At 34.3% G+C, this 22,432-nt stretch overlaps 1 protein-coding gene across 1 annotated transcript in view; it reads right to left on the bottom strand.

Annotated features, from left to right (window-relative positions):
* LOC139320712 (teneurin-3-like) overlaps positions 1 to 22,432 on the bottom strand; it is a 157,955-nt gene that overhangs the window by 131,100 nt on the left and 4,423 nt on the right. Inside the window, exon 2 of the mRNA XM_070949146.1 lies at positions 20,511 to 20,600. Coding sequence (XP_070805247.1) covers positions 20,511 to 20,600 — 90 coding nt within the window. The remainder of the gene's footprint in view (positions 1 to 20,510; positions 20,601 to 22,432) is intronic.

Here is a 22,432-nt window from a genome sequence, read left to right as displayed (position 1 = left end):
ATTTGGTATCTGCTAATCCTTAATGAAGGTATACGGATCAGGACTGAACAAGAAGGCTTTAAGGAGCTGTTTATAAATAGATAGTTTATATTTTGTTCTTTTCTGCATTTTCTATTTCTATTTTTATTATTTTATCTTTGTAATTGTACTTTTAAATACAACTGGAATATACATTTGAAATTTTAAGTGTATGTTGTAGGTGTTCTCACAGAATGATTGGCCTTATCAATGAAAGATATATTAGTCACCTACTCTTCTACATTATTCTATTATCCAGCTTCTTTTTTTTTTTGTCATTGGCATTTTAAAACAATCAGATTGAACTGCAGCTCTCTATCATGCCTGGAAGCACAGTTGGAAAGAAAGAGGATGCTAGAAGCAGGTGATTTGCAAAATATTACTTGCTTATCCAATCTTTTTTTGTGAATTAAAAGATTCTCTCAAAATACTATATTAACACAACTAGGCATATACAGACATATTAACCTTCAGACATCTCTATCACTTCTTTACTGACTAGGAAGTAATGCTAGAATTGTGTTACATTCAGTAAATTACATGTTTATCTTTTCTTAATTTCTGAAAAAGCCGGAACAACCAAAATGCTTATAATAATCCCTGACACTGTTAAAAAGGAATTTCTTATCTATTTGTGTAGAAATTATCATAGACAAACATAAATGCAATGCTGAAGATCATAATTCAGATACTATATCTCAAGATCAGAAAAGCTAGCGCTGAAGAGCTCCATTTGAGATGTGTAGTTGTGTCTGTCTGTTTGAACTATGAGCATGCTTTCAAGCTAATCTATATACTCACCATCTATGGATAAAGCAAACAGAATGTCAGTTGCTTTAAGGAAAAACTGACCTTCCAATCCTGTCAAAAAAAAAAGGCAAGCACCCAGATATTTCTTATCTCTTTATTCCTCTCTTATCAGCATATGAACTATCATTCTTAGCTGCACTACTTAACTGCACCAAGAACATACTAATTTAGAATTAAAGTCTTTTTTTATTCTCACCTACCCCAAATGGCCCCAATTCACAAACCTTTGAGATATTAAGTTTGTTAATATTTGAAGTTGTATAAGATGCTGCAAAAAATAACATAGCTACTCCTTTGGAAATATTCTACTCAAAATTGCCTTAGCTTGTCTATAAGCAGAGGCTGCTTCTTGGTGATGGAAGCTGCATTATGTGTCACCTAATTAGTTATGAAATTGGTCCTAAACAGTGAATATTTTCCAATGTAGTCCAATTCAGTCCAAGACTGGCTTACTAAAAGAAGTATTCTTACAAAATAAAACACAAAAAAACAAAAACCCAAGCCTATTTTGTGAAACACACTATCAGAACGTAGTCAGCAAAATATGGCCATAATCCAGAAACACCAGGGGACTTTGTGACTCTATAAACAGTAATGTTATCTTTCCCCTTAAGTCTCCATTTTAATATAAAAGAGCAGGTGATGCTGTCAGAATAGTGCGCCTGCCCATTTAGGTAATTTGAGCAAAATCACGTTCATACTAAAATTGACAAAACCTGGCAGAGTGAAAGATACTCTTGACGTTAAACCTTTCTGCACCTTCATTCTCAAATTTGCTCAGCAGCATTGGCCAAGCTGATACTGGCACACTATCAAGTCATAATCCATTCACTGCAAAATTATCTGTTTAGAAATTCTCAATAGACCCCAGTCATCCATGCAGTAGAATAAAGCACAGGTTTGATAGACGAAGCTAAAAGGCCTTTACGGCAGCTCTTACATTATTTCATATCAATTCACCTGTTAATCTCCATTCTCTCCAAGCATTAAAAAAAAGCTATAAACATTTCAACATTTTTAATAATGAAGAACAAATGACAAGTTCATATTGTATTTCTATATTGTCTTTAAAAAAAATCACATAGCTTTTGGTAATGTAATATCAAGTGGTCAGGTTTTTCTCTAAATTTTTTTTACAGATCCTAGGTTTTGTAAAAAAAGATTCCAAAATATTCCTGTAACAGGTTTCATGGTAAACCAGTAGAGAGACTGTACTCCAAACGCTTGTTTGGCCATGTGTATTGAAAGCAGAAGTAAAGGATATTATTTATCAACTACCGCTATCCCATGCCATGTAGGGCTTTAAAGGTGATAACCAACATCCTGAATCCACATGTAAGTCAATTGGAAGCAGTGCAGCTCATGAAGTAGCAATGTTGCAAGGGCAAAATGAAATACAGTCATGTTATACATGCCATTGCATTATGGGTCAACTGAAGTTCCCAAGGGTGGCGCCATATAAACCATGTTACAGTAGTCTAATCAGGAGGCAAATAAGATGTTAGTGATCATGAACAGGGTCTCCTACTCCAGAAATGGGCACAATTGATGTATTATCTCCAAAGACTTGAAATGGACACACCTAACATTAGAACCATCATTAAAAAGGCACAAAAAGAATGTTTTTCCTGTGTCAACTCAGAAAGCTCAGATTGCCCAAGGATCTGCTGATACAGTTCTATAGAGGAATTATTGAGTCTGTCATTTGTACCTCAATAATTGTCTGGTTTGGCATAGCAACCAAACAGGGCAGGTACGGACTTCAATGGATAGTTAGGACTGCAGAAAAAAACAGCCTGCCATCCATTGATGATCTATATACTGCACAAACCAGAAAGAGGGCTGAGGAAATATCTACACACCACTCACATCTGTACATAATCTATTTCAACTTCTCCCCTCAGGACGCTGCTATAGAGCATTGCATGCCATAATAAATAGACATAAATATAGTTTTTTACCCCATGCCATCACTCTGCTGTACACTTAATTTCCATAGCACTGTCTCATTTCTCATCTTTCCTACTATCTTCTCCTATTGGTTTCTTACAACTTATTAATTGCTTGTTTGTAACATGATTGATGATTGTAACTATGATGTATGACTTATGACCGATTACTTGCTGTTTATATGTACACTGTGAGCTTATACACCAGAGACAAATTCTTTGTATGTCCAATCACACTTGGCCAATAAAGAATTCTATTCTATTCTATTCTATTCTATTCTATTCTATTCTATTCTATTCTATTCTATTCTATTCTATTCTATTCTATTCTATTCTATTCTATTCTATTCTATTTCTATTTCTATTTCTATTTCTATTTCTATTTCTATTCTATTCTTTCTATTCTAGTGTGCCTCAGTTATCTCCAGAAGACCTGCTCTACTGGAATGCAATTTGCAGGGAGTTGAGTGATTTTTACTAGCCAAGTGTCCATAACAGTCCTCACAGCAACGCTTACAAGTACTTTACCAGTCCCTCCTGACCTAGAAGAGACTGGCTTGTCCTGAATATGACTATTGGCCAATACTTGGAGGAATTAATAAAGGCAGAGATACAAGCTTTTATGACCAGCCTTATTGTCATAACTTCATAAGAAAAAGCTGTAACAAAGGCTGTCATTTGCATCTGGTCACATTCATTCCTACTTCTCCACCAGTAGTGATCTATCTGTCTCTTCTATCACTTCACCTGCCTATGAAAACATGCAGGGGGATATTGGGATCTACAGATAGAGAACATCTGTATAGATTGTCATTGCCTCATTCCAGGCAGTGCCAAGAACTTAGTTAAACCTTGTTATCAAAATCCCAAGAAAAACCTCAAGCTCCCTCTAAAACCCATTAGGTTCCTGGGACAGGCAAACTGAGTAGACCCTGCTTCCCTGTGGAAGGATGCATGCTGTGGTAAACTCCAACATTACTAGTAATGATCAATTCATGACAACAGATAGATGGCAATTTCCACCAACTCCAGATCACACAGCTACTGCTCTGAAACAAAAGCCAGGTCATTTTTCTAGTGTTAAAGGAATTACATCTGAATATTTTGGCAGCACTTTTTGGTGGGGGAGGTATCAATAGTGAAGCCCATCACTCTGAGGAAAGGACATAATTTCCAGTATATTTTACAACACTGAGGATAGTAAGCCAACTGTTCCTAACTTTAACATTATTCTTAGGCACAATTGATCGATTATATGCAAAAAATATTTACTTTTACCCTCTTGAATCTGTACAGAGCAGGTTTAGACCTTGTCCTTTATCATCTGGCAGAAAAAAAGTATAGTGATTAACGGATAAATTTTCTCTGTGGCTTTTGTATAGTTGATCTTTAATCTAAAATCTATAATCTATAGAGAGACTATGGGTCAAACTTGGCTCAGACAGATAAAAAGCTGTTAATGTATAACCAAAAAGTTATATACTACGGTATTATAGATTTAGGTATACTCGTCATGGTAATTTGTTGGACTATATCATCATCATGGTGAGGCTGGAATATATTTAGCCTATCTTCTTTCAATTTATATATTTACTTAATTGTGAAAACATTTCCTGAACCAAGTCTTTATCCTTTTCTGGCAATAGAACAATTCCAATTGTTCAAGTCCAACTACACACTGACAACACAGAATCTTGTATGATAAGGGCACATGATAAGGACACTGAAGTTTCCACCTATCTTTGGCAAAGATGAAAAACTAATCGTTAACTTCCAGAAAATCAGGGTGATCATTTTTGCAAAATAACATTCAAAGATATACACCTAATAAGTTAATAGGAATAGCACTGGGTATTTATTTATAAAGATCTTGGCTTGTTCTTTCATACCTCTCTGCCACAAAATAAGCACAAATATTCTACTATTTACATCCAGAAGAATATGACCACAACTTTATACTTTTCCATATAAAGAGAGGGTGGTTATTCTGTCCTGGAATCCTGTAATATATTTGAAACTACATTTATCCATCAGATTCTGTATGGGATACTCATAGAGAACAAAATACATTAAAAACATTACAACATTTTGTCTATTATTGCTGCTCCCAAATTTGTTAGAAATTTAATAAACTAACCAACTAACTAACAAACTAACAAACAAACTGCAGCTTTTTACTCTGAGTTGGAGATATTCCTTTGAAGGCCAGAACCTAGCATCATATATTTTCCTTAATAGGTCTTGCCCAATTATTTTTAAAAATTACTTAACATTCAGATAAATAAAACATATGATGAATTGTTGAACTATAATATTTTTGTTTTAAGTTGTGGCAATGCCAAAAGACTTCTCAGGCAGCTGCCAAACTGATGACTATTTCTTGAATTATGGGAATTTTAAAATAGGTCTATATTAGCTTGGATTCTTGTTAACAGAATTGCTTCAAAATACATATGCATCTGTTCCAAGATTTAACAGTCTGTTTCTTTGGTGTTGTATGGTGGATGTCCCAGCATTCTTATTTTGAAAACTGATATTCCTGTGGTTCAGGTATCTTTTGAGTCATATAATGCTGTATTACTAATTTTATTTCAGATGAACTAGAGCAGGAAATCAATTTAAGAGGAAGGCTAAAACAACTTTTATTGAGATTAGTGATTATAACAGAATCTTGCAAGTCTGATTATGCTATACCTCCTCCTGCTTCTTATAGTTCAATTAATAAGGGAGGTGTATACCTACAGTAAGTCCCCTTCAAATCTTATATGGCTTTTCTGAAATTAAAAAATGCTTCAGTTCCTTTTACCTATCTCTTGACCTATCCCTTTCAAATTTTCCTTGGTCTCTACAGTTTTATAGGGATTGGCAGGTCCTGTTAATTTATTTTATTCTTCAGAGAATAGAGGTAGTATTTTCTCTGTATTTTTACAGGTAGTAAATTCTACCCATACTAACTACTGATTGATAAATCCTAATATTTACCTGGCAGTTGCTAAATTGCTTGTCTCTGTATGCATCATTCATTACTTATTCAGCTTTGAAGCATTACTATAGTGTTTGTTATGTCTTTTTTTTAAAAAAAAATCTACTAAATTTTTATTTTAATTGTAAGCTGGTAATTGACCATAATAAAACTGTACTATCTAACTTGTTCCTTTTGCTATTATAAAAATTAGGTCCGACACACTATAAAACTTCATTCGTTGTTTTTTACAATAGCATACCGTAGTAGTTTATAATCATTTTGTGATTAAATAAGACCCCAGGTCTTGTCTTTTCCTGTTGCTTTCAGCTTCCAGTTCACCATAGATAACAGAAAAACTCATTATTAACTCCCAAGGGCTTCCAAATACTTTCTTTTAATATTCTTCTAATTTGTACTATTACATCTCATTTCATTTCTATTACTTTAATCCACAAGACTACCCAATTTATCCCATAAACTTTTTCTAATTATCTATACTGAAGTATTCATACAATCAAGTGATCATCCTCTCAACAAACAATTTTTATTTCTCTGATCTCTATTTCTAAACAACCGAACTAATAAAAACATGGAATGTAACTTGTGCTAGTACTGCATGTTTTTTGTGAGCACTGTTACTATTTTTAGGAAACAAAAATTCTGTACCTCTTTGAGAATGGTTAGAAAATCATAATAAAAGATGGGTATCAAAAGATGGGTATTAAAGGAAAGAATAAATACTTCCTTTTGCCAAACAATATCCTCCATTTGATCAACTTTTGCATAACTGATTTCTTAACACTGGATTCATAACCCAGTACATTAGTGGAATACATTATAATTTATCAAGCAACTAATCATGGAACTGAGTAATATTCGAAGTGATTGGCAAATATTTCCAGTGTCATCTACCTTACAAAGACCTTGTTTCCTTCTCTACCTTTTGGGAGACAAAGTGGTCTGCTAGGTTTGTCTTATTTAGTACAATATGTGTCTCCCAATTGATGTCAGGGTAGTTAAAGTCCCCCATAACTATTGGATTTATTAGATAAATGGTTTATTATATTTGGCTTTCAAACTTCAATAACAGACATTAATTACTCCACTGCAAAAATGGGTACTGTTGAAAAACTACCACTCTGTTCCCCTCCCATTGCACTAGTCCTCACTTTCTGATTCCCAGGGATCTTTGAAGTTGGACTAGTATCTTTTCCAAACTGATCAATAGCATAAACTATCAACACTTCAGCTTATACATTATCCCCAGCCCAAAAACAATTCTCGGCAAGGAGGGAAATATAACAATACTATATTTACAGATCAACAATCACTGTTTCCTAGAAATATTCAAAATGACAAATTCAAATCTACCTTAAGAAATAATTGTTAACAATTTTTAATATTTGAAATTTAATACAGGATGAGAAAGGATGAAACTATTGACCATTTGATCAGTCACTGCAACAAAATTTCAAGTTGCTAAAATTATTCATTGAAAACTTTGTCGGCAGTTTGGATTTGAATGTAGCAAGAACAAGCAAGACCATCAAGTTAAGGTTTTAGAAAATAAATGTATTAAGATCTTGTGGAATTTTAAAATCCGAATAGACAAGAACTTTGATTTATATATTGTTATATATACTGTTATATTGTTGATATAATAGTAATCAAAAAGAAGAATGTCTGATTCATTGATGTTGTGCTATTAGGATGGAGGAAATAATTTGAAAAAAATTGCAAAACTGGGACTTGCATATCAAAGCTGAAGGCTTAACCTCTGAAAAGATATATTTTATACTTATATATTTAGAAAGGCAAATACTATTGAATAACTGTAATGGAGACTTGGTGGAATGTCTGTCATGACTAGAAAAAAGTAATTAAAAGTCATATTATTCCAATGAAAGGGAAGGGAAGAGAGTGAAGATGATCATGCACTGTATGTTAAGAATATCTATTCCTGTTCATAAATTGAAATGTAGACCTTCTAAAAAGGCATGAACACAAGTTCATGACATTTAATGAGAGGTTTGCCAAGCATGACATAAAGACTATTCTGGATCTTGCTGACAACTTTGTTCTTCAAAAGTGAAGGAATACAAGAAGATTAACTACCAGATTTAATGTTGGTCAATGGAAGGAAATACTAAAAGCAAACAATTATAATAGGATAGCAGAAGAGGCCAACATAGTTAAACAAAATCCTGAGTGAGGGTCTGAAAACAAAGAGAGATATAGAAAAGAGAAACAAGGCTAAGTCATTAAAGGAGACTTACAAGCAGATGGTTTTAGGAAGACAAAAGTTTAGAGTAAGACAAGGTTAGCAAAGGATGCTAAAAATAACAAAAAGATTAAGATACATTCAAAATAAAAGGAAAAGAACTAGTACATCAGAGGACCTAATTGTAAAATATGACAGGTAATAAAGAAAAGGCAGCCAGGCAAGTGAATGAGCCAGTAACCAAAGTCATCAAGCCAGTGACCAGAGGGAGGCAGACATGCCAGAGGATGGTGGAAGCAACCTGAGTCTGGCAAGTGAGCAATCCAGTGACCACAGTGAGCAAGCTAGTAACAAGAGGTGAGGTGGATGTGGCATAGGCTGGCAGAGGTGAGCTGAGCTGAGCTGGTGGCACGAGCAGACAAGCAATCGCCGGTGGGCGAAGGTCAGAGCGAGAGGCAGTGGGAGAGACACTGAGGAGTCAAGTGAGTGACTGAAAATGGGGAAGAGTCTAGTTGCCTGGAGAAAAGGAAGAGGGACCTGGACTATAGCGGCCCTCTTAGGGGCAGAGCTACAGAAGAATACTTGTTTGGTAATTCTAGGCTGAAGTTGGCAATAGGGTTAAAGTCATTATGGAATTTGATGAGAAATCAATTTTTAACAGATCTAGAAAATTATATAAATGTATACTTAGCATAAAAACTGAAAAAAGATACATGTAGAAAGGAATCAACCCACTGCAATTATAAACTCTTTATGGTGATTTGAAAAGACTATCAGGTTGCACCTGTCTTTTTATCATTTATCTATATGGCACTAATATGCTCACCATTCATTAAATTTCTTAATTCTTTTGATTATCATTCTTATAATATATCCTACATGTTTGTCTAAAATCATTCATGGCCAGCTCCAATCTTATGAACTTTATTTTTTTACCTGATACTTTTTCTAGAGATGGGACAGTAAATCACTGTCTGGTTTTATAACCCCTAAGAGATGAAATTCTAAATAGCATCTGTACATAGTTTTTGTGGATTTATGGGCCAAACTCAAAAGTTCCATTACTGATAAACACCTGCTCTTACTCATATAAGCTGTATAAAAAAACAAGATCTAGAGTTAGGCATAACAGTGCCAAACAGCTGTCAAAGCCAATTACAACAGCGCAGTGTTGGATGTACAGTATTTTTATCTGTTTTTGTTCAATAAATGCCCTGCTTAAATGCTTTCAGGAGCTACACTCCTAATTTGGCAGTTAGCACTTATCTATTTTATTCTGTGAAAACTATGCAACAATTCTATCATTGACTTAGGATACTGTTACAAACCATAAAAAATACAAATACTATTTTCTCCAATAGTATCAAAATTCTTGGACATAAGTAAGAGTATTCTCTGCCTACATGATATAGCTATTTTGCAGCTATTACATTTAAAACTGTAATAAAGTATATTATTTTAAATTTATATCTATTCTTCTAATCACCTTTAGGGCTTTAGATTTTTGGTCAAGCTCTATTGTTCTTGCTAAGACTGTAGACTCAAAAGATTTAGTTTTGTGTTAATAAAACAAATTTATGAAATAAAATGAATTGTTCTTATGCTAACTGGAAAGACTTCCAGTATAATGGAATATTAGAGAGAGACCATCTAATGCTGGCAAAGCAATTTGTACTATCTTTATATATTATTAACAAGAAATAACTCTTCCTGTGTAGTACATAAGTCACAGAACTAAATACTTACGCAAGTAGTTCTAGGTGAACATAAAGCAAAAAATTAATGTTTGAATCATATATCCTGTAAACCATTATGGTTATTTATCAACCTAAGTTATTACACTCACTAGCTCTTTAAATATGGTATACAGCTCATGCTTATTTAATTCATTACTGTATTTGATCATCAGTAAATTAAGGCTTTCTATGACAATAATAGCCACAGTGTCCTGGATTGGGCCTCCATCTGCCCCTGTTGTGGCTGTAAATATAGAAGCTTAATCTTAAATTCATATTTCATTCCAATTAATAAACTGTAGCTAAGGTTGACTACTTTTTGTTTGAAACACACTCATTTCAAATTAAGTTATACAGTTAACGTGGTTTGAGAGAGCACAGCCAGGTTAACATACTGTTTTTGATTCAGATGCAATGCTACACTATGTATAAAAAAAGAGTTCCCAACTGCCTACCATAATTTGCCAAAAGAAATAGAAATGAGGAATATGTCAGTTAAGGCTGATTAAAGCGCATGCCCTTTATAATAAGATCCCCTAGTGCTGCATGCATCTCATCCCTGTTGCCTTGGTGTGGTTACAGAGTCCTCCAGAAACTGCTAGTAATAATTACTTATACTGTAATTATTAGTTTGTTAGATAAAATAATAAATACACAAATAAATACAAAGAGAATAATCATATAAATTTTATTTTATTTAGATAAAATTAGTGTTCACCCTGACCTTATTCACTTATTTTCCATTTTGGAGATTTCTTCCCTTGTAGCATGTAATTCAATAGCAAGTGAAGTCCTTGGCATGATTGCAAATCCCTGTAAAAATTAATCTTATCTTGATTCTAAAGTATGATGAAAATGATTTTTATAAAGATAACATATGGAGGATAATTAATTTCTAAATAGTTTCCGCTAAGGATACATGTAGGTGCCTATATAAATATATGTTTCTGTTTTACTGCTATATCACATATGATAATATGTGATAAAGGAGAATAGCATGTTAATTTTCTACAATGTACATGTATATTTTTATAGTCATTTTCATGATTCTGTCATCTCACCAGAAGGCGAGAGTAATTTCTATTTCTTACTAAGGATTTCAAATGATGTTTTATTTAATGTTTAGTCATCTGTTGTTTTTTAGCCATAAAACACAAGAAAAACATCCATACAATCATACAAAGCAAAGTAAAATTAATATTAGCTTGTTTACCTCTATATATTTATATTCATTTCCATATGGTTTCTCTTAGCATTCACATACTCTTATAAATGAAACAATTTTGTAAATATTGACAATCTTCTTGCTTTCTTCACTAAGGTCACAACACATAGAATGATAATGGGATTTGCAGTGCTAAAATCTGTTTTTTTAATGAGTTTCAGTTTCCTAAAATTCCTGGACAAAACATTTTATCATCAGAAAAAAGGAAAGGGAGTAGCATTAACAACAATAAGAACAACAACAAAAAACGCCCCCCAAAACAGAATCCTGTTATATGGAAAAGGTGTTTCTTTTCAAGCTGGCATAGAGAAAATTTGAAAATCATACTGAAAAAAATAATAATAAAGATTATTATTTGGCAATTACTGTAGCAAATTTTATAGCTATAAAACTGAATCCAAAACATGCTAGAGCTTCATGTTAAAAGGAAAGCACCTGAAAGACTGTTCTCCTTTTAACAGTTGATGAATTAAAGTGGAAAACCAAAGAAATTTATACTTTATTACCATATTTTTCGGAGTATAAGACACACCGGAGTATAAGATGCACTTTAGTTTTTGGGGAGGAGAATAAGAAAAAAGCTGATTGATGGGTGGATCGGCCTCCCGGAATACCCCCAATCAGCTGTTTCCAGAGGTGAATTTTAGCAACAAGTTCATTGGTTGTGAGCTCTGTGCCTTGCTTTTTTTTCTACCTCTGAAACTTCTGAAACTCTGTTTCAGAAAAAATGGAGTTTCTGCCTCTGAAACAGAGCTTCAGAAAAAAAAGGCTTTTTTTCTGAAGCTTCTTTCAGAGGCTTTTATTCTGAAGGACTATCTGTACTCTGTTCAATCTCCTTTCTTTGGTATTGGTATGTAAGATTAACCTCTTCAATCTGTTGGTTATTGTGTCATTCTCCAGATTTGTTAACATAGTTTGGTTAGAATCTTTACTGATTCTTCTTTTGTTGCTTGCCATATTATTTTAGATAAAAGCCTTTCAGAGGCTTTTTTTCAGATGCTTCTTTCAGCCTCTGATATCTCCGTTTGCGAGGCTGGGCGGGGCTACATTCAGACTCACCCAGATTTTCACCTTTTTTGGGGGGGGAAGAAGGTGTATCTTATACTCAGAAAAATACAGTAGCTGTCTATTGAACTGTTAATAAGCTTTCATCATCTAGAATAAAATGACACGTAATAAATATTGTGTCTTTAAAAATTGGAATCTTTAATAATCAAATGTAATTTTGCAGTGGCCATTAGAATCTAAATGACCATTCTCTAAAGTTTTTCCTTAAAAGTTCTTTGACATATGAAGAATTTGAAAAGTGTACTAATTTATACAAAAGACTACAAGACCAAATTTGATATAATATTTGGTGCTTGGGGTTATCTAGCACCATATTCATAAAATACTACCGTACAATGGATATTTTAAGTGAGTGGCATCTCTGTCTCAAAATCAATATTCTTTTGTACTGATTTATCTTTATAAAATTGATATTCTAAAAAAAATAACCTACAATGTTCCTATACTTGTATCAAGAACTTTACTTATTTTAGCAAGTCCTATAAATTCATTATGGCTTTTTACTGCCTGTTTAATTATTGCCATTTTAGTAAAACTAGATCTACACTAATTTAAATACAAAATAGACATCAATTCTTTTAAGAATACTAGAAAAATAAATTCAATTCTCCTTGTCTTTATTATAGATTTAAAATAAACCTTGGAGGTGGTTTTGTGTGAAATTACAGCTTAGACATTATATGGTAACTTAATGTTTATCTAATGCATTTGCATGTACAATAGAAATTTGTACCAGAATTTCCACTGTATGGACACACACATACATATAAATATATTAGTCCATTTTGAATACATAGTGGAAAAAAGAGTTTTGAGAGTTAACAAGGTTGATATTATATGGTACAAAGCTATTAGTGAATCTAGTTGTTCTGCTTCAGATACCACGAAGCCTCCTCTGAGAAGGTAACAAAGAAAACCAATCACGGAAAGGATGTGTAGCATCCCTGACAATACTGCAGACCCTGGTCAAGCAGCCCTTATATGCTATGTCCTGGACAGAGTTAAGTGAACTTCCAATCATCTTTTCTGCTGTCCTCATCGGTTTCTACACAGCTTTCCTGTCCAAAAACAGTAATACTTTCAAACCACACAGTAATGCAATATGACAGGATGCTTTCAATTGTTCTTCTATAGAAAGTGGTAAGGACAGAGGAAGGAAGATGTGCTCTTCTCATATGATGCAGAAAATGCAGGCACTGCTGTGCCCCCTTCACCAGTGTCTCACTGTTGAGCGACCAAGCTAACCTGCTTATCAGCTGAATACCCAGAAACTTGATACTACTAATCACCTCCACAGTTGAATCATTAATACACAGAGGTGTATGGATGTGCCTGTCTTTTCTGAAATTGACAATGATCTCTTTTGTTTTTCCTACATTTAAAACTAGGCTGTTTTTATTACTCCAACTAATCAAATCCTTTACCTTCTCTCCTGGTAATTATCTTCATTATCATCCTGAATAAGGCCCACCACTGTTGTATCATCTGAATAATTCACAATATACGGTAGTTGGTAGCAAACCTTGCACAACAGTCATGGGTCAGCAGGCTGAACAATAACACAGCCCTGAGGAGAACCTGTCCTTAAGAACATGGTATTAGAAATATTAGTCCCAACTCACACATACTGGGGCCCATCACTGAGAAAATCAAGAATTCAATTGCACAAAGGAGTATTGAATCTTAAATGGCCCAGTTTGTCTATTAAATGCTGAGGAATGATCATATTAAATGCTGAATTGAAGATGACAAATAGTATTCACACATGAGTATCTCTTTCCTCTAAATGTGCCAAGCTCAGATGGAGAACAGAGGAAATAGCATCCTCCGTGGAATGATTTGGATGGTAAGCAAATTGAAGTGGTAAGCAAACACTGGAGGGAGGTTGATACAATAAAGTCCTTTATCAGCCTTTCAAAACATTTCATAATGATGGACGTAAGTGCAACCGGATGATAATCAATTCTTGGGTTGGCAATCCTTGCACTCCCCATTGCTATCACTAAGTGAGGATTGTGGGTCATTAAGCAAGCACCTCTGCAACTTTCTGTCACTTTTAACAACCAAAGTCAGTGGGGAAGTGAGCAGGAAGTTGCAAGTCCCAGGCAATTTGCAAGCAGGCTGGCAGATAGGTAAGTGCTGCTACCAGATGGGAGAGGATCCAAGGAGGACCACAGGTGGCACAAATACAGCAAAGCTTGGGGTGGTTGTTGCCAGTGGGAGAAGGTACTCAAGGATGGATGAGTGGTGGGAGAGGTGTGCTGGGAATGCAGTGATGCTCAGGAAGGGTATGTAGGTGGTGAGATAGGTGCAACAAGGCTCTGAGTGGGGTTGTTTGAAGGTGGAAGAGAGGTACAGTGGAAGAATATCAGGGGCTTTGGGTCTATTACCAGGTGAGGGAGAGTGTGAGAACCCAAGTAGGTTTGGGGAAAATGTGGCAGGACTGTGGCAGGGCTGCAGTGGTTACTGCTGGATGGAAAAGGAGCATATGTGGTGTGAGAGGCTCAGGGAAGGTGCAAAAAAATTGCAAATGGCTAGAGAGATGGAGTGCAAATTTAGTGAGGCTCTGGGTATGCAATGGTGTGCAAGGAAGTGTGGATGGCCAGTGAGGTAAGGCAAGAGAACAAAGCATCTTGGAGAGGATACGCAGGTCAGGAAGATATATCTAAGTGACTTATGATCTTCTCTGATGGCTTCCTCAATGAATTTGGTTTTGGGAAGCAGATTGAGAACATGTGAACACGGGTGCTGCAATCTGGAACGAGCTCCCCCCCGAGATACGGAGGATTCCGGATCTGCGTACCTTCTGTCGCACGCTTAAGACGTTCCTATTCCAGCAAGCCGGCCTGACCTAAACTTTTCCTCTTTTAAATGGGAATTTTAAATTTGGTTTTAAATTATTGGGGTTTTAAAATGGTTCAGCCAAATTTATTTAATTTGTTTTATCTCTATTTTAAATTTTGTATTTATATGTTTTATTTTATGGCTGTTCACCGCCCTGAGTCCTTCGGGAGTAGGGCGGTATACAAATTTAATAAAATGAAATGAAATGAAAATCACTGTAAGCATGAGCCAGTTGCCTAATGCCTAGATCATAATCACGAGACTGCCAGAATGCTAGGATGGCTGGAACCTCAAAACTGGTCATAAACACCACAGATTCAGTGCTATTGTAACTTTGAACGTTACAATGAACATTAACTGAGAACTTCCTGTATATCTACTACAGCTACAAAGTACTTGTGGTTTTCTCTTCTAGTGACTCAGGGAAAAAAAATCTGAATCTTAATGTTATTTTAACAAGGCATCCACAAAAAAGTAAAATAATTTACAAAGGAAAGATATCAGAAAATCAGGGGCATGCTAAAGACATAGGTCCCATTGTTCCTATGCTGAAAAAAATATTGACTGTTAGGTAAACATTACAATTAGATTTATAGTACAAAAAGCAACTTGATACTAAAATTAATTGCTCAGAGAAATGGTGGTAATGTTTAAGTAGAGTTAGATAGTAGTTTATGAAGTAACTTTAATTTGTTTTCCTGCATTGAGCAGGGGTTCGGACTCAGCCAAAATAATTAGTTCTATGAAAGAGGAGTAACAAATTCCAATATAATGTAAATGACTAATTTAATTTTTGAATAGCTGAACAGAATCTGAAGACAGGCTTTTTTATTTTATTGTCATGAGATTTGTTTTGCATAAAAATATGGTTGTTGAATATTCAACAATTAAAGGACTAGATTGTATTAAGAGATACTTTGTTACTTCTGTTGTTTATTATTAATATTCTATATACCTATATCCATGTGGCTATCTATTTCCAAGCTTTATTATACAAAACAATCCCCTCTCTCTCATTCACTGACATACACACACACACAAACACAATGTAAAAAAATAAAAAATATAAAAGTTATATAGAATTACATATGTCTTCAGATTTTGTTATATATTGTTTACATTCAATTGAGTTGTTAATAGTAGATAAACTCTTTTTTCTCTGCCTATATAGACAGCTGTCAGTCATTTTGCTTATATTACTATGAATTAATATGCTCCCAAGTTATACAACCCATGGGATATTCAGATGCATTAATACAATATATCGTCATTCATAAGAAATTCATATATTTTATATTAACAACTTATGTGATTGCTCTTTAAGATCAGGAATTTTAGGATCAGAGATCAAAGTCAATTCAATACAGGTAGGTCAAGATTAGTGCAAATTTGAATAATGTGAAATTTTACTTGGTACAATGTATAAATTGATACTAAATTGCATTTAATGCTAGCCAAAATTCAGCTATGCATATACAATTGAAGCTAGTGAATACACAGAGGCTACTGAAGTTTTAGACGCTAATCTAAAAGTGTGAAAAATGGAGAAAAAGAAGAAAGGAGCCTTAATTGTCCCCTCCAAAGTCCTGGGCAAAGAATAAAGTCCCTCAAAGTAGCATTAGGGTGGAAGCCATTCAAATTTCAGGGGAAACCTTATTCCAGAGGGCAGGCACTTGGACAGAAAAGGTGCACTTCCGGGGTTCCAATTGCTAACACTGTTTAATCAATAGAATCTGAACCATGCCAATCCCGATAAAGCAGTCAGCTGGCAGATACTATAGGCATTAAGTATAACAGCATTAACAACAAAGATTGTCCAAACTGTTTACTAGTTAAAAAGGTAAAAATCAAGAACTTGCAAAATATTATATCCAGAAATGCCATATATTATATATGCAAGACCAGCAAAATAGCTTTAGATCCTAATGCTTGGGTGTGTCAGACAAGAGAGGTTAAAATTTGAAGGGCACTGCATAAATACTTGGGAAAAAAATCCAACCATGTTTAAAATTGATGAATTAAGCAACAAGCAGTCTTAGAAGTTTCTAGTTGAAAAGGTTCCATGACATCACTTTTAGGAAAGCTAATAATAACCAAACAATGCACTACAAAATTAGAAGATTTCAGACTAGTATCACATGCAAGAAAACATACATGAAAAGTAAAATTTATACATTTTTCGAGTTTAAAGTTAAAAGATTCCCAGACAAGGCAAGTGAATATTTGATTAAAAAAATATTAGTATATAAAATCTACAAAAGTAAGGAAATGGGTCACTCTGGTAAAGGTTTTGTGGCATACATAACAATGCACACATAAATTAAACAGGATCTTGCAAAAATAACTCATATCTCATCATAATGTATTCTATATGAGACTTTCAAAAAACCACTTAGAAGTTTAATTGGTTCAGAATGCACAGTTCATTTGCTGATTGATATTCACCAATATGTACAAGTTTCACTTGTTCTCCAGAACCTGAGCTGGTTCCCATCAGCTTCTGAGTACAGTTTAAAGTGCTGATTTGGCTCTTTGAAACACTGGTACTGGAATATGTGGAGGAGCATCTTTTGCAAAAGATTTTGACCTGTCCTATTCATGCAAGAGCCAGTTTGGTGCAGTGGTTAGAGCTAGAAACTGGGAGACTGTGAGCTATTTCTGAAAACCTTGCCAAGAAAACTACAGGGACTTGTCCAGGCAGTCTCTGAGAATTGGGCATGATTGAATGGAAGGAAAAAAAAGAACTCCTTTATGTAAATCAGAGGAATTTGCTAGTGGTCCCCCAATTTGGGAAAATCAAAGGAATGGAGGCAAATATACACTGTTTTCTGTTAGCATGTAGGAACTGTAAAAAAGCCTTTGCTATCTTCTCCTCCTCCATATGGTTGGTCTTAATATGAGTGCTTTTTCTATCAAAAACTAATCTCTGGGGTGCAAAGTGATGCCATTGGTTATGAGTTAAATTTGTATGCATTAGGTGGATTTTTAGTTTGCTTTACACTTTTATTTAGTTTTTACATAGCTATTTTACTGTATAACCTTGGTTGTAAATTACCAAGTACATTTTTATTATGGTGGGTATGAATAAATAGCATAAAAGAAACAGTATTTCCAGACAGAAAAACTAAGCCAGAGTAATCATATATTTGGGATATATTATCAACCCACCCATTTCACAGGAGACTTTCTTATTGTCAGAAACTACCCACAGATGAATTTCTTGTCAAATATTCTAAGACATGAAAACTCACTCATGGTAGGAAAAGATTATTAACATCTATTCCCAGATGCTTATGACCTCACTCTTTTTTTGTTATATTAAAATTTTAAAACTGTAAAAAAAAATCTTTATGTTCCCTTTTATTAAATTTAGTTCTGGATATAGTGAACATTTATGAATTTCTGTACTGTAGTCTTTCCCATTTATTTTAAAATTTGAAAACAATAGTAATAAAATATAAATAAAGAAACAACATAGTAACAACAATGAAAGTGCATTATAATTAGCATATGAAATGACAACTCTGTATAGTACTAACCAGAAATCAAGTTCATTTGAGAAAATGTTGAATCTGCCTCAGTAATAAATTAGTAGTGAAAATTCTCTTATAAATATTATTCAAATACAAAACTAACATTAAGTCAACAAGAATTCAAATCAATTTCATTTTCTTTACAGTACAGTATTAAAATATTATTATTGAAGCATAGTTTAAATTATAAAATGGACAAAAGTCTCACAGTGGATTATCCTCATAGTGATTCTCAGAGATTAAAGATCAATTCCTTTTACTGTTACAATTCCTGAGTTTAAGTTTGTTACTATTAAACATGTTCTGATTTTTCTCTATTTCTACACAAACTATAAAGCCTAATTATGGACCTAAACAAGAAACAAATTCCAAGTACAACCTCACCCCAAAAAAGCTGGTTAAGTTTCATCTATAGTGCATAGGTCATTATGATCCACGATATCATTTTATAAGAATCAAGAACTATGATAATATAGTCATGAAAGGCAAGATCAATTTAATAAATAAATGAAAATCAATACAGATCTTAATAACCATCCATGTAGATTTTAATGGCTCTATATCCATTCTTAAAATGTTATTTTTAGTGATTAATCTTATTTTCTGTTAGAAAATCAACATAAATTTGGGGGGGGGGGGAAATGTTGGTCTAAAATAATTATAGTGTGTGTATGGGTATTTCAGTTTTAAATTTATAACCCCTACAAGTGGCAATATCGGCTGACTTTGTTTACAATTAGGATTATATCTACATTTGAATTAAAATGTAGCACATAGTTGGCAACTGTAATCTTAATAGCAGGAATGGCTTTTTACTAGAAGGAATATAGTTATTTCAGACTGCAATATGTGATCTCTGATACCTTATGAAGTCCCAGGTCATATCTCAACACTGTCTAAATTTTGAGCTGACCTTGGCCTGGACAATACTATAAAATTTTCTATGTTGTACTGGATTTTATACTCAGTAGAATTACTTTTCTTCTGCCTAAGTGCATGATATGTGTAAAGGTTTTTCCTATCCAGTCATTTCTGACAGTAAGGGGAGGTGCTCATCTCTTTTCCTTAGCTGAGGGAGCCAATATTGTCCAAAGACACTTGCATAGGCATATGACCAGCATGACTCTACGTCAAAGCTGTTACCTTCCTACAAAGTGGTACCTATTTATCTACTCACATTTACATGCTTTCAAAGCAGGAGCTGGGGCAAGTAATGGGAACTCACCCCCTTGTGTGATATTCGGGTCTCAAATCTTTCCAGCTGACAATCTCAGCATCTTTAACTGCTGAGCCACCATATTTCATATATGTTTTTATATATGCATGTATATATGCATGTAGACACACACACACACAGAGTATGTGCATATTATGTTTGTGTGTGTGTGTGTGTGTGTATGGAAATGGACTAACAAGTTACAAGCAAACATGTTAAGTTTCAGAAAAGACTTCTTTTCACAGAAATACTGAAACTATCCCCCCAAAATAGATTTTGTGTATTCTTCACAAAATTAACATTCCAACTGAAAAAGGAAAACATAATTGTCATGCAAAATACTTTATAACAACTGATCCTATAGAATCTTGTATACAAATGGAAATACTCAAGGTTATTGAAAGGTATTTGCCTGTACAACGATTGTTTCCCAGACACTTATTGCAATCATTATTTATGTTATTTGTTAAAAAAAATGTGAAAAATCAGAAGGCATTTTGCTTTTGAATTTTGGTGGTAAGATCATGCGTTATTAAGATGTTGAAAACAGAATTGTTACTATATTCTAGAGAAAGTGCAATAAACATGTACAATATTCAAAATGTTTCTATGGACTGTATATGTTATCTAAGTCAATAGGCATTTGAAAGTTATTGATCAGTAGGTCAAAATATACCGTAGCAGATTCCTAATCTTAATTCTAGCACTGTATTTCAGGACACACTTATTTTTTACTGGCATAATTTCCTAGCAAGACAATTCAGACAATAATTTCCTGTTGTAAAACTATATATTAAATTGTAAGTTTAAGTGCTAAAACCCAATTTTTATCATAAAGATAATATAAGGTTACTGAATTGTAATAAACGTGCGAAGCAGCATTTTACTATTATTTACTTATATCATTATCTTTATTCTTATTTACTTGTATTTTCGTGGCATTCAGTATCTCCAATCAGGATTAGATCCTCATCATGATATGCAGTATTCCAACATAGGGTGGACTGAGCAGTGCCTGTTGAGAAAATCATAACATCAAAGTTGCATTTAGAGGGACTGAACCTTCCTGGAAATTGAAGGCATTTTAAAAGTGGCAAAGAACACCCAGTGTCTTATGACATACTATCAAAATAGTTCAAAGCATAACATTTAGTTTAATGCACTTGATTCTAAATAAACAGGAAAAAAATACATTTTATATGCAGCATATTTCCTGTGCCATGAAAACTATTATATAAAATATTGCTACTATAAAATGTTTCCAAGCTAACAATAAGTTACTAGTATGATATTTTCTAAACAAATGTACAATATTGTACTAATTTCAAATACAATAATTCTCATGCCTCTTAAAATAGGGAAAAATTGTATCTGTAGAACAGGAATGTCAAACTCGCAGCGCCATGGCAGCGTCATGTGACGGATCACAACTGTTTTCTCCTTTGCTAAACTGGTCATGGGCATTGCCAGCGTGTGACGCATCCAGCCACAGGCCATGAGTTTGACAGCCCTGCTCTAAAATATATATATATACAAACTAGGGTAGGGTAGGGTAGGGTAGGGTAGGGTAGGGTAGGGTAGGGTAGGGTAGGGTAGGGTAGGGTAGGGTAGAATAGAATAGAATAGAATAGAATAGAATAGAATAGAATAGAATAGAATAGAATAGAATAGAATAGAATAGAATAGAATAGAATAGAATAGAATAGAATAGAATAGAATAGAATAGAATAGAATAGAACAGAACAGAACAGAACAGAACAGAATTCTTTATTTGGCCAAGTGTGATTAGAAGCACAAAGAATTCTCCTGTGGAGAAGTTCTCAGTGCACATGCAAAGAAAGAGAGTAACAAAAATCATAATAATACCAATAAGAGTTAGTAAGGAACGATAATAATAATGCTACAGCCACGCAACATGGGTAAATGTACGTAGATATTAGACAGTACCGTGAGAATTAGGTGTTCAGCAGAGTGATGGCACAAGGGAAGAAACTTTCCTTGTGTCTAGTTGTTTTGGGGTCAGTGCCCTATAGCAGCATTCCAAGGGGAAGTCAAAACAGTCTATGCCCATGATATGAGGGGTCTGCAGATATTTTCTCAGCCCTCCTTCTGACCTACGCAATATACAGATCTTCTACAGAAGGCAGGCTGGCTGCAGTTGTTCTTTCTGGAGTCCTAACTATCCATTGGTATCTGGATCTGTTTGGTTGCTGAACCAAACCAGACAGTTATAGAAGAACAAATGACTCAGTAATTATTCTATAAAATTGTACCAACAGCTCCTGAGGCAGTGTGAACTTCATGAATTGATACTGGGAAGACATACTTTGTTGTACTTTTAAAATGATAGTTCTATTGTTAAGTGTCCAACTTTAAATTCTGGGAGATTATAGAACCCCAAAACTTGAAGGATACTACAGCTGTGCTATCAAATATAGTAAGAGGTGGTAGAATAGAAGGACTCCTCCAAAAATCCACTGTCATCTTTATAGTTTTGAGCATGTTCAGCTCCAAATTGTTCTGGCTGCACCACAGGGCGAGTTGTTCAAACTCCTCTCTATATGCAGACTCATCACAATCTTGAATGAGGCCAATGACCATTGTATTATCTGCAAACTTCAATGCTTTAATAGAAGGTTACCTTGAGATGCAGTCATTAGTACAGAGAGAGAGGAGAGCAACGGAGAGAGCAGCCCTGAGAGGTTCCTGTGCTTATTACCTGGGTACTAGATGTAATTTTCCCTAGCTTCACCTGCTACGTCCCATCTGTCAGAAAGCTTCTGATCCACTTGCAAGTATGAATAGGCACACTGAGCTGAATTAGTTTAGAGTGAAGAATTTCTGGAA

This window comes from Pituophis catenifer, unplaced genomic scaffold (genome assembly GCF_029215685.1).
Source record: "Pituophis catenifer annectens isolate HBS135680 unplaced genomic scaffold, rPitCat1.0.hap2 SCAF_8, whole genome shotgun sequence".
NCBI classification, from domain to species: domain Eukaryota; kingdom Metazoa; phylum Chordata; class Lepidosauria; order Squamata; family Colubridae; genus Pituophis; species Pituophis catenifer.
The sequence above is the reverse complement of the archived record's forward strand: the minus strand, read 5'-3'. Positions and strand labels throughout refer to the sequence as shown.